We start from the raw sequence: 13,926 nt of genomic DNA on the forward strand, positions 1-13,926 counted from the left end.
AATAGGATTAATGGAGTTGTAATTGCAAAAAATTGAAAATTAAATAAATAGATTATTTTTATTGATAATGTTGTTTATTTTTTTTGTAGCTTTGGACAACAATTAATGTTTATCTGTTAAAATAGGGCTTATAAATGGAAAATAGCATTTACGTCTTGAAATTTCCTAGAAAATTTGTACGAGCTCCGCAGGCAACACGAAACTTTCCTGCACTTTTTGCCAAGCTTAATTAGCCACTATGCAAATATTTCCATGCTCCCTTTTTGTCAGCTAAACCAACAAATTGCCCCTGTCTGGGCATAAAAAAGTGTTGCAAAAATAAAGCAACGAATACAAGATTTGTTGCCACTTTATGTTGTTGAAAATGCATGGCTGCCTCCCATGTTAACCCCTTCCTTTTTTTATTTTTTTAGCCTCACTCGGCCACGACTGTCCAAACAGATGTCAGTGCCGTTGTATTTTTTTTCGGTTCTTGTTTTTTTTTTTTTGGAATAAGGGCTTCCCCCAGCAAATTGCATTAACAGGGAAGAAGGGTGTGGGTTTTTGGGTTGGAGGCCAAGCAAAAATGTTGCTGCTTAAGCCGCTTAATTGTCACACATGAATGGGGAAAAATTCGGCGAGCCGCTTAGCGACTCAGTGGGTGGGGCTTTGGGGTAGCAGGGTGCATTTAGTCTTCACTTGCGGTCACACTTCACCCCTCACCCCTCACCCATCACTCTACTTACTCAGTATGATAATCAGGCAAACGAATATGGCCCCCAGGGCGCCCATGCTCAGCTTCAGGCGCTGTCCCTCCTGCACCAGCTCGCAGTTTTCGCCCCAGTAGCCCTCCGGGCAAATGCATCGGTACCGCAGCCGGGGCTCCAGATTGATGCAGGTGGCTCCGTTCAGACATGGCAGGTCCAGGCACTCGTTGCGGTCCACACATCCCTTGGTGTCCGAGGACATGATGCGACCCTCGCTGCAACTGAAACGACAAATTCGGCGAACGGGAGAGTTATTACGAATTCAGAGGCGATTACTGCAACGGAGGGCAAAACGTATGCCACAAAGATTTCCCTCCTTCTTTTTCCACACTCTCGGCTAAATAACAAAACACTAGGATGGGATGGAAAATGTATGCTGTCGCTACTTTTTTCTCCGATTTCCAAAAGTCAAACATTCTAAACACAGAATTAACAATGATTTTATAAAATAAACAAATTAAATATTTTTTTTTACCACATTTTCAATTAAAAATATTTGTAGTACTAAGAATGAGTAAACATATGTGTATTTTAAGTCAGTAAAATTTAAAAATAATTGTTTATGTGTATAAAAAAAAAGAATTTAATTCAGGCTTTCGAAATTTTCGAAAGCGGAACATTGTAAAGTGCGCCTTTGTTCTGCGCATCTCTCCCCGAAATAAAACTTTTTATTTTCACACAAAGTTGTGCAACCAAGGGATAGAATAATTTCCCCCATGAGCGGGGCCCTCTCAAATATTTTCCAAAGCGCATTAAGGGCGTGAAGTTTTGGTTGGACTGAAATCCCTGGACAACTCAGCGATGGGGAAATTAAAGCTTTAAGCGCGCAGAGGAGAATGCACCCCTCGCACACATTGTGCACATTTAAATTGAAGTCATTTCGTATTCCAATTGAGGACAGCTCCTTGTCCGACATCTTAGTGTCCTGAGTGAGTGACACAAATTCCAGCAGAGCACTGCGTGAACTGCTGCCCACAACTGGCAACGAAATTGAGGCTAAAGTAAGCATAATTTATGACACGTCGCCACCTGAAGGCGAAGCGTGTGACACTATTTAAATTTCATCGTTTCACCTAAAAAATCAAAAATAAAAGACCGCAAGGATGCTATCCTGGCGAACACGTGTTAAAAAGCAGCAGGCCCAGATGTTCCCGTTCCCGAAAGCAAATGGAGCGAGAAGCTCACAGCTGGGGTGCTTAGTCTTCTCCACCGAATGGCGGCGGAGGAGCGAACAGGACATGATGCAGTGCCAGATTGAGTGTCCTCGCCGCTGTCGTCGGCTCTCAAATGGAGTCACTCCGCAAAACTAATGATGTGGAAAATGTGCTCTGCTCTCGGCGAGGGAACTGCCACTTTCATCGCCACATCCACTTGCTCCCACACCTCTAACGCCACTGCGACCCATCACCGATGAGGTGTTGCGGAGCAGAAGCTCCAGGATCACGAGTCGTGCCCCAGATTTCCGACCAACCCACCAGCCGGGTAGATGGGAAAATTTCCATGTGCAAACACTCGGAAAATACACATTTTTTCAAACAATATAGTCGAAGCGAGCTCAATGAACATGATGGCAAGATTTTTTAAGCTTAGGAACTAGGATACTTTGATAGAAAGAACTTCTACAAAATATTGAACTTATGCCGTAGAAGACATGACTAAAAACTAAAGTCATTCATCTTCTTTCTCAGTTATTAAATTAGTTTCTTATTAATTTTGTATTTACTCACTATCTTTTCTATACTTTCGTTTTTTTTTGTGTCTCAATTTTTCTCAGTGCATATTTCCATTTCTTGCGGTGCCTGAGTTGCATGAGCGAAGGCAGACAGACAGGCAATGACAATTGATATTATTTGTTTTGCATTCGAAGTCAATTTGCTGTTTGGCATTGTCTGTGTGCCTGCAGTAGGAAAATGGCAGGGAGTCTTACTCGGAAATAAATAGATATGCATATAGCACTCCAGGTTGCTTTTACCCTAATGGCGTTCAATACCCAAAGTTATGTTTCCCTTGCTTAGGACTCACAAGTCAAAGTCAAACAAAACCAAAAGTCTGCAAGGTAATTAGGTAAATTCGATCTACTATTGTCCAATAAATAGTTATTCTATTTGTAATTGATATTGCTGCGATTTAATTACTACTTTTGGCCTGCCTTCAAAGGCGAACAAAGGTAACTATGATTAAATTGGAAGCCCAATAAATTACTGTGCACCGTTCACAAAGCGAATGCCCAGGATGTGCAACTGAAAGGTCTATACTTACGTGCACTCGTATTCGTTCCACAAGTCGACGCAGTCAAAGGGATCGGGACAGATGACATTCGAGCACGGCCTGTTCGAGGGGCAGTTGCGCTCCAGGTTGCGGGCCATCGTCGCCTGGCCCCATTGGGTGCCATTCATGGCGGGCGGCAGGGGCAAGTGCTTTCCATCCAGCCTGTTGTTGGTCGGGAGAGGGGAAAAATGGGAAAACTACGCATGAATGCCGGCAATCGATGGGCTATAAAACTGTGTCCTTTTCCTTTATCTTTGGTTAACAGATGTTAAGATGCTAAGGAGTACCATATATTTATTGGATTCCTATTCATGTGTGCTTCTTTTTATCTTGCTTTAAGTGCATACCACTTCGTTCTTAGTTTAAACACTTTTACTTTACAAGTTGTGTTCAAATTCGAAATAGTCTGTATATTTTTTATTTTCTTGTTACTTGTTTTCTACTCTTAAATTGGCTTTTTTTCTAAACATTTTTAATTCATTTCATTGAATTCATTTTCTTTTCATCGAAAAGACATATTTTGTATTACCCCTTTGGAGAGTGTATCTCTGCTACGCAATTGGCTCTAATCAGCATTTGAGCTTACCTGATGTCGTCCAAGCAGCTTCTCTGGAAATCGGACTGCACCTCAAAGGTCTTGATTCCCGTATACTCGGCCTTGCCGCCCGCATAAACACCCTCCTGCTTGTCGATGGTCAGCCACTGATGCCCTGTGAAGTGAAAGGACTCGTTGTAGCGCCGCGACTCCCCGCCATCCAGTTCCATTAGAGCTGCCGATCCATATCGACTAATGCGAATCACATGCCATTGGCCATCGTTCACTGCGATTGCGGTTAGGGTGAGCAGCTGCTCCTCGTTTCTCATGGAGTTCAGATTATAGCGGAACTGCAGGTGGCCTCTTCGAAGTTCCAGTATGGCGTACTCCCTGTGGTGTTGATCACTAACCCGGAAAAGTTCGCCTCCCTGCTCTCGAGTTCGAAATCTCAGCTGCAACTGGGTGGAAAATCTGTCGGGCTCAAAGCTGAGGGCGAATTTCACATAGCTCTGGGCCTTGAAAGTCGTCGGAATGGTGGGTACATTACAGCCAGGACCCATCCAACCCGGCTGGCAATGGCACTTGGCCTGAACCAAGCTGGCCACACAGTTTCCATGCTCCCAACAACGAGCTGTGTGCTCGGTTTTCAGGCAAACTTCGTCGGTCTGCGGACAGGCGGGAAAACTATTCCTGGCCAAAGCCGGAAAAGCCAAATCATAGTGCTCTGAGTTGTGGATAACGTTGCGTATACAACCATCAAAGCCCTTGGAGCTGAAGGCATACTGCCAATTGTAAAGGGTTTGATCGAAGTGCTGTCTATAGAGTCCGCCCAACTGAAGGGGTTGATTTAGATTTAGGGACTCAGCAAATGGCGGAATTTGTCCTCTCGCCTGACAGGCGTTATCATCGAATTCCGGCGGAGTGCCATCCTCCATTTCGGAGACCAAGGCAGTGCGACAAAAGTCCACAACCATCCGGACATTTTCGGTATCCCAAAAAATATCCAATCGATGCCAGACCCCATCATCCAGCGTTTTCTTGGTCTTTACCCTCAACTCCAAAGTTCCCGAGCCGAAATCGATGAGTAGACGCGGATAGCCCTGTTCCAGTTCGAGAGCTATAAAGTCGCTGATCACGGTTTCCTCTGGCTTTGGTGGGACAATGGGTCCATTGTAGAGTATCAAGCCGTCTGCAACGCGAGTGATGAATTCCAAGCTGAGATGGGATTCCTGGCAGAGTTGTAATGGAGGATACCAGGCCCAGCCATTGCCGCGAAAACTTCTCGTGGATTGCTGACATCGCGGGCCATTGTACCCCACCGGACAGGCCACGCATTTCGGACCATTTCGGGTTTCCACACACCGACCGCCATTATAACAAAGGTGGGTCCTGCAATTGTGATCCTGGTGGGTGAAGTTCCTCGCCCGGCAAACACATTGAGCACTAATGTCCAAACGAACGCCCACCAAAGCAGTGCGATTTACACTAACCGTATAGGGTTTTTTGCCCAACTCAACTTTGGAGGTACAGGAATTGGAGCCACACTTCCCTTTACCTTCATGCAAGCACTCATTTATATTGACCATGGTGATGTTCAGGCCCACGTCTTTTTCAATCTCCTCACGATGCATTTGGACCACACCATTTAGGCGGACTGCTTTGAAATACGGTTGCTGAGTAGCAGATCGAGCTGCAAAGTGGACATCGGTTAGGGGATAAGGAGAACCTTCCTTAAGTTGCACACTGAATACGTCGACATTGTCTCTATCGGTGTACAATAATTCGGCCAGCTTGTTGCGAAATCTCTCTAGCTTGGAGGGCTCTACTTGATTCTTAACCGGGTTCCAAGTTCTAACGAAATCCTCATCGGTTATGTGAGACAACCTCATTGAACCAGCTTGCTGAACGGCCTCTGCTGTTATGTCGCGCACTGTAACGCTGAGATTGGCAGGAATATCCTCCTGACCATGCTCACGATCGTAGACCTTGAACCGCAACTGATAGCGACCTCTTCTCGTTCCCGCTCTCATGGTTAAAATACCAGTATCCGTATCCAGTTTAAATCTTTGGTGCTCCTGAACCTCCCAGTAGTACTTCTTATCCGGCACATCCCAGTCATCGGGATCATTGACATAGACCCTGCCAATCGGCGTATCCTGCGACTGTCCTTGGTAGTTATATACCAATACGGATTTGCTGCCGGGCTGCATTTTATTATCATTTACATCGCCAATGGTAACGGTTAGAGTACTGGTGCCCGTCATGGCAGGAGCTCCATTATCCTTGATCTCAATGGGAATGGCATAGCTCTTTTGCGCCTCGCGATCAAAGGGACGGAGGGATGAAATGATGGCCACCCCATTTTCATTGTCACCTCCTGAAATGATAATTTAAATTAATTGTGTTTTTAGTAGCAAGAAAAGTTATGAAAGCCTAACTAAATTGATGGGTATAAATTGCGTGGGAGTTGAAGATTAAAGCGAATCAGTTTTCAAAATTCGACAGATCGGAAACCGCGTTTCTGCTCCACTGCATTTCCCAAACTAACCAGAAAACGCCAAAATCAAACAACTTGCAATTCAAAACTGAACCACTTTTGCAATTTTCCCTCCGCTCTTCGGCACTCCATTCAATTCGATTCATTCGAGGCAATCGCCACACAATCAAAGTCAAAATCAAACGCTAAGCCAAACAGTGTTTGCATAGTAATGGTGATTGAATTATGTTCCAGACAATCAGCATCATCAGCATTGTTTGTGCCACAAAGTTAGTAACCAAAAAACAGAAAAAAAAAACACAGTAAAAGCCAACTGAGAGATAGAGAAATTGGTCGAAATGTGCCATAGAATCAGAGAAACTGAAAGCGATGGAACTGTGGACAGAACTCAGCCTCGAGGCTTCATCTCGGTTGGTGCAGTTGACCATGTTTGGGCGGCTTTGTTTCCATTGCGATTTGGTGTTTTCCCTTCATGGGTTTTCCCTAAGGTAGGAGTATATGCACGAATCTGAAGTTCTAACCTAATACTTGTATTATAGTTTTTAAAATTTTTTCTATGCTTATCTTAAGCCTAATACGCACATGAATGGAAAAAGCCACGAAGTAAATTGAATCTGTGTGCAAATTTCGTGTACAAATATTTTTTTTTATAATATTCTTAAAAGGTTTTGTTTCCAGTCAAACCGAAAATTTTTAACGTAGGCTTTAGTCGGGCATTTTATTAAAACAAAAGATTTAATTCTCGGAATTAATTCCGAGAAAGGCTTGAGATTTCGTTTTAGTCTGGATTATGAAGCAGGCTTATTTTCCTTTTCGTTTCAATCTAAACTTCCTTTACTCTAGGAATTCCTTGACGGAATAAGAAATTAAGGAAAAAATGGCCAGCACTAAATTATTTTTATAAATGAATAGATATGGCTTAGTGTATTCATTAAGTCAGGTTGACACAGAAAGCAACTCTCACAATCTTGATTTTAAATTTTTTTCTCTGCTCTCCTCTTTTGTAAAATGGAAATTGCCCTATACTTTTTGTGAAGCCATTATTGGGAGTTATTTGAAACAAAAACCCGAGTCCTGAACAAAAAACATTAAAAAAAAAAGGAAAACAAGAGCACCCCAATAAAATCGATCAAATGAAAGAAAATTTGAGGTGTCACTTGAATGCTGTCGCTGACATTGACAGCAAGTTTTTCAATTTTCTCGACCAGTTTTTCTGCTTTGCCAGTTTGAATTTCAGGGCACATTTCATTTTGGTATCTGTGTGTCCCTCTACTTTAGGAACCTTTCTCATTGATTTGTTTTTATTAGTATTTTTTTTTTTTATTTTTTGCTGACCTGGCACGTGTTTGAGTTTCAAGAGTGTCTCTCCAATAAACGATTTGACCCAAAAGCCTTTGGGTTGTTTAAGTATATAATTGATTTTCAGATGCTGAATTAATTATTGGTCCATAAACAAATGCAAACTCTAAATAAATAAAAAATTAGGCTGCCTATTCGCTTGATATTAATTTGCATAATTACTTAAATGAGATGCGTAATTGGTATAAATTGCAGCAACATATCTCATTGAATACATTTTTAATCAGGCATATGCATTAAATATACGCTGTACTTTGTATTGTAATTTTTCAAGTGCTAGCGATTATTTCCCATTCGATTTTTTGTGGCGCTAACTCGACAGATGTTGGGCTTAGTGAGCGTTTAAATATTTTTTGCATCATTAATGATGCAAAGCGATTTGCCCTAGGCTATCTTAAATACACGTGCTATTAAATTCACATTTAACCGTTGTTTTTTATTACAGCCAGAAGTTTTAGTTTGCCATTCGGCATTTTAAATAATCAAAAAAAAAAATGTCGTTTATTTTATCTATATTATCTACAATATGTTTTCAAGTACTTACTTCGGTCATACTCCACTTTAAAGCCCGCTTTTATTTCATCGCTGGCCAAAGGATCCAATCGAAAGGTAAAGGGTCCTCCGTTGCCCCTTAGTCGATCATCGGGATCCTTGGCTGCCACCTCAAGAATTTTTTTACCAGACACATTCTCAGGCAAAGTGGGCTTATAGTCCTGGGCAAAAGTCGGCGCGTTATCATTGACATCCTTGACTATCACGGTTAGAGTTGCGGTTGCAGTTCGAGCAGGACTGCCATCGTCAATGGCTAAAATCTGAATATGGTGTCGATCCTGAGTTTCCCGATCCAAAGGTCTTTGTATGCTCACTGCTCCTCTATCACTAATGGCAAATTGTCTTTTACGATTTGTGGAACGAACTATTTTGTATGCTACTTTGGAGTGACCGCCCTGGTCGGCATCCGTGGCCTTAAATTGCTCGAGAATGGTTCCCACTTTCGTATCCTCATAGATAGAGACCTCTATATGCTCCCGATCGAATTTTGGCACATTGTCGTTAATATCTCGCAGCTTCACCACCACCCACGAATAGGCCACATGGTACTTGTCACTTCCACCGGGTCCATCGTCGCCTTTATCGTTGACCTGAATGCGGAACCGGAATCCACTACTTTGCAGCGGATCCTCGTAGTCCAGGGGTTGTATGATTTTCAACGAGCCCGTTCCATCGCCATTGCGAACCATCGCAAATTTATCCGCCCCGAAACCACTGTTTGGCACCACCTTGTATTGGAACGTGTTCGTTTCGTCCTCATCCTGAACCGTCACCGTGAGAATGGGCGTCTCTGGGATGTAAGTGCCATTCGTTTCGTCCACCTCCGTAACCCACTCGTCCTTGGTGAACTGCGGCGGCATGTCGTTGAGGTCCTTGACGCGAATGGAGGCGGTGCCAGTACCTGCGAAATTGGACAGCAAACAAGTCGGACGAAGTGCGTCAGTTGGGCGTCAATAACAGATAGATGCAGTGGGAGACAAATGGGCAAATTACTGGGGAACATTTGATAAACTTTGCAGTATTTGGTAAATTGATGGTCTGAAGGATGAGTTATGGTTAACTCCATGGTTAACTCCATACATAGCTACCTATTCCTTACTAAATTTAATTCGTAATCTATTTTTCAACCAAACTAGTCTGTATTTAATATCCTTAAGTGCCAATATAGTCTTATTTGTCTAAAAGCTGGTATCGTGTTTCCAAGTCCTTTGGATTTTTGGATTCAGACATCTTATAAGTATCGGATAAGGTTTAAGCTAATCAATAAATGCTGTCCTCTGGTCATTCAACACTTCTGAGAACTGATACCAAGACCCAAAGCAGCAAGTCTAATCACCCGGCCACGTGACCCAAATGTGTGTAAACCACTCACCTTTAAGTCCACCGCCGTCCATGGCCACCACCTGAATCGAGTAGTCGGGCGTTCGCTCCCTGTCCAGACAACAGACAGCCGTTTTGATGAGTCCCGTCTCCGGCTCGATTTCAAAGATGGGCGCCCCCGTCTCCTCCTCGATGACGTTCTTCTCAATCGAGTAGATTAGCTTGGCATTGGTGCTCTCGTTGGGATCGTCGTAGTCGACGGCGGACATGGTCATCACCGAACTGCCGGCGGTGCCGTTCTCGGTCACGTTACCAAAGTAGATGCCCTGCGGAAACTGCGGCGCATTGTCGTTGATGTCCTTTAGGTTCACCTGGATGTCCGCATAGCCTACCAGCCCCTCGCCACCCTCGTCCTGGGCAAATACTGTAAAGCGCCACTGTGGCCTCCCATTGGGCTGATCTCGGTCCAGGGGCTGTGGAATGGAAGTACACACGAATTATTTATTAACTAGATTTGGAAATAAGTATTCGAAGTCCAAAAATTATCGTATATGTATGTTCCTTTTCAAACCTTATTTTCTCCACATTTTTTTTTAATTTGTTTAATGGATAAAGTTTATTGGTATATGCAATATTTTAACTTACTTAAGGCTAACCGATTTCTTCGACTGTATCGAAAGGAGATTTGATTTGGCAGCTGTTTGTTTGTTTGCAAATTATTTTATGCCCCTTGGTAAATTGTAACTGAGCCACAGTCGGAGACCCTGGAAACCCTTGAGCCGTTGGCCATCGCTTGTTGTTTGCTCCTAATCTGGCTTTGGTGGCTTTGCGATTGTAGGTGGTCTTACGCACAGAAGTCTGTTATTAGATTTCTCATTAAATGAGTTATCCACACGAAATTGCATTGCCAATGACGAAATAAAAGCCATCCATTCGATGAAAATTCCCTTCAGCATTCGTTTGTTGTGCGTTGCTTGTGTGTGCGAGTGTTTTGGCCCTGTCAACCTTTTGGTCTTGGCCTGGATTTGGCCCCTATTCAAATTACCCTTAAACATTGCTTACTCAGCTAATGCATATAGAACACACTTGAAATGTATTCAATGTGCTAGTATGTGTGGTCGGTTTGAAGGACAATTTGCTTTTACGATGAATTAATTCTGTAGTCTTATTGAAGTAAATGAAAGCTAAGACTTGTATTTATTCTAAGGACACAAGAAAATCTTCATATGTTATTTCTACAAGCATATTTAGGTGGTCAAAAAGCTCATAGAAGGAGGGAGAGCATACTTGTAAGTAAATCGATTGTAACGTCTTGTGATGTTAAATGTACTATATACATTTGCAATCGTGATGCTTTAGCCCTTCAGATTTATTTTTAAGTAATGCGTATGCTGGTCAATAAATCTATTTTGATTTGATTTTGTCCTTTATTCTATGTGACCCAGATTTCACTTCACTTTTTTAGTAGCTAACCAGACAACGCATTTGATTGACATTCTCTCAGCTGTCGGCAAATAAACTTTAAAACCCAGCTCGCTCAATTAAAACAGGAAAAAATTGGCTTTACTGCCACGTGACACGTAATGCAATCGCAATTACAAATTAAAAGCCGTCAGCCAGTCGGCGGCAAGTGCCATCCGCCAATCGAAGGACCTCGGATCCCTCCAAACTGAACTCTTTTTATTCCAAGCCCATTTTGCCGCTTGATTTTACACACAATTTTATGCCAGCCAACCGCGCACCAATAACGAACGACGAACGTCATTTACATGTGGTCGGTTGTAGAGCGTCAAAACCGCAAATGCCACATGCTGTCGCTGCCCCGCCCTCTGCCGCCTACCGCCCACCACCCACCGCCCACCGCCCATTACCCACTAGCCCACTTTAACCCTATCGCATCAGTGAACTGCTCCATCCGCCAGCAATAAAACAAATAAAGCGAACCGCCAGCGGCAACATTTGAACATTTTATGCAGAATGCGAATCGGAGTGGGGTTTTTTGCGGCTCGTACTTTGAACGGCTTCGGGATGCCCAATAGTGTTGGCAACTATTTTCCAGCTAAAAGTTTGTCTTTAAAATAAATCAATATAAGTAATCAGTTAAATGTTTGGCTATTTTAAGCTATTGGCTATTTTGCTGATTATGTTACCTACTAGACTGTTCTTTCATGTTAAGATAAGAATAAGGATAATATAAGAATTGAACACCAAGTCATAATCTAGAACATATTGGCATAGCGATTGTGCTTCTGACTTATTTAAAATGACATGATTAAAATTATCTCAAAGTTTTAAGGCATTTTAATTATTTTACAGCGGCCAATTAAATGTAGTTATTTTATTAGAGCTTACACCACAACTTAAGGTTAGCAACACTAAAAGGATGCGTTTCGCGCCACTTTGACTCGTTTGTTTTTATGGTCTTTGTCTGAAATTAATTGGAGTCTATGTATCTGACAACCGACGGTGGCAGTTTTTTGCATCTAAATGACATTACTTTTTGTTCGTTCATGCACCATTGGGTGTGGTATTTGTGTGTATGCCTGGTGTGTGCGGTCTGACACAGTTTTAAATTAATCATACGCCACCGAACCGCGTGGAGAGCTTTATAATTTACAAAAGTCGCACAACCCAGCGTGGTAGGGGATGACAACAATTGAAAAGCGAGGAAGAGTGGTAAATATTGAAAACGTTTCAATCTTTTCGCGAGTGCCCAGTGAAAAAAAAAACTTTAAAGGCCTGCCAGATCGCTTAACGCTTATTGTGAGTTTCTATTTGGTCATTTACATTCGAATTTAAAGAAGCTTAAAGCCTAAAATGTGGATCCTGTTCCAAAATGTATGTTCGAATGCAAATGTTTTAAAAAAAAACCATTAAATGTGTTATGTTTCCCTGAACTTGGTCAAAACTCTCCCTTTTGTGACGGCAAAGATTACAATGTCATTCCACGAGCATTTATTGTTAGGGTATATTCAGTTTCATATCGTTGCGACCCCACTCATTTTTTTTAGGCGTTCACTCGTCACACAATATAAACTGCGCCATTGTGCGAGCGTAAACTGTGGCTCAATTGTAAACGGCCAAGGGGAAGCCCCTATCAAAAAAAAAAGTAGCCTCCCGGGGCTTATGGAGTACGTAGCCCCCAGAATGGTCACAAAGGAAAAAGTTATTTCCCCGTTTTTGTTCCTGCTTTTTTCGATTTGCGCGCCATTTGCACGGTTTGCTGTTAACGGGGCCGTCGCGAAATTTTAACTGGCTTTTATTACGCTCGTTTTACGAGGGGACTCTCGAAATTGGAATCTGTTTAAAAAACGACCCGTGAGGTGAACGGGCGCTCACTTACCTTGAGAACAAAAATATCGCCCGTCGTGCGATTTATATCAAATTTACTATTCGCTGGATTATCAGGGTCGATGCCCTGACCAGTCAGGAAATATACAATATTTATTGGTCTATCTACATCGCCATCGGTGGCTGTGACCTGTAATGAAATGGAAAATGAATAGGGAACGGTTAGTAACAAGAACTGCATTATACGGTGGGGATAGGGATTCAGATTCGGTGGAATTCCGAACTGGACGCTGCTTATAAAATTGGTGGCTATAAATCAAATATGCAAATGAGCCAAATGCTTTAAATGTCCAATAAAGGGCAACGTGAAAGTCAAATCGGGGAAAGTCCGGTGGGGGGGCTGGAAAATCTGGACGGTGGGCGTGGTAGGTGTTTTTCTTTTAGCCCGTCAGATTGCTTGTAAATTTATGCTCCGATTTTTTGCTCCACTATTTTTTGCACATTTTTTTTGGACTCTCTTCCGATGGCAGCAAAATATTTTCTGACAAAAAAGGAATGAAATGCTAATATAACCGAGATTTATGTAATTATTCAATCGGATTTCGGTTTATTCTCTCGTCTTATTGTTTTATTTTTATTTTGTTTCGTTTTCGCTTTGTGATTGGTAAATTAAATCAGCATTTAGGACCATTTTCTTGGAATAATTGATCATAGGCAAAATGGGTATCGACTTTGATTGGGTCTTCTAGGGGATTGAGCAATTGAATAAAATCAACTAAATGGAATAGTACTAAAAAGCTTTCCAAGTCTATAGCAACACTAATGCACTCAAAAATTCCTTAAGAATTTTAATTGCCTCAGTCTATTTAGAAATAATAGGTATTAAAATCAAGTGACTGCATTTTCCTTGGCCGTTTACATGTACAAGGAAACTTTACAACTTCTTGTAATCGCTTCTAAACAACAAGCAGGAAAGCAAGCTAAGGATTATGGATTCAAGAAGTACACTCGAAGAATTTATGTTATGTGAGCAGCTAATGCAATTAAAATATTGCATTTCTCAAGTTAAAAATCCCCTTAAAAAGGCAAAAAGAGCTTGCAAAACCAACGTATTCAAATCACTAACTTTTCTCTCTGCGGAGCAAATGCAAGCTTTTTACCTATGGGAAGAACAACAGGATTGTAGATCCTTCAAACAGTTGTCGTGTCAATTAAAAGCAATAATTGCCTTGTTCAGCTTGAATCTTATCTCTCTGCCTTTGTCGTGTGCTAAGTGGAGTATCTGGGTGGATTGTCTGTGCGAATTGTGGAAACAAAGCCAAAGTTATGCATGTGTGCAACCCATTTTCTATTATAAT

At 42.1% G+C, this 13,926-nt stretch overlaps 1 protein-coding gene across 2 annotated transcripts in view; it reads right to left on the reverse strand.

The window, feature by feature from the left end:
- The window catches only part of CadN2 (Cadherin-N2), an 88,277-nt gene that overhangs the window by 6,777 nt on the left and 67,574 nt on the right, over positions 1-13,926 (reverse strand). For both annotated transcript variants that reach the window (NM_136011.4, NM_001042903.4), the window contains 6 exons: positions 12,621-12,758; positions 9,330-9,750; positions 7,950-8,858; positions 3,601-5,926; positions 3,006-3,176; positions 726-967 (listed from right to left, as the gene is read on the reverse strand). In NM_136011.4, coding sequence (NP_609855.3) covers positions 726-967; positions 3,006-3,176; positions 3,601-5,926; positions 7,950-8,858; positions 9,330-9,750; positions 12,621-12,758 — 4,207 coding nt within the window. The remainder of the gene's footprint in view (positions 1-725; positions 968-3,005; positions 3,177-3,600; positions 5,927-7,949; positions 8,859-9,329; positions 9,751-12,620; positions 12,759-13,926) is intronic.

Source organism: Drosophila melanogaster, chromosome 2L, assembly GCF_000001215.4.
Source record: "Drosophila melanogaster chromosome 2L".
NCBI lineage: Eukaryota > Metazoa > Arthropoda > Insecta > Diptera > Drosophilidae > Drosophila > Drosophila melanogaster.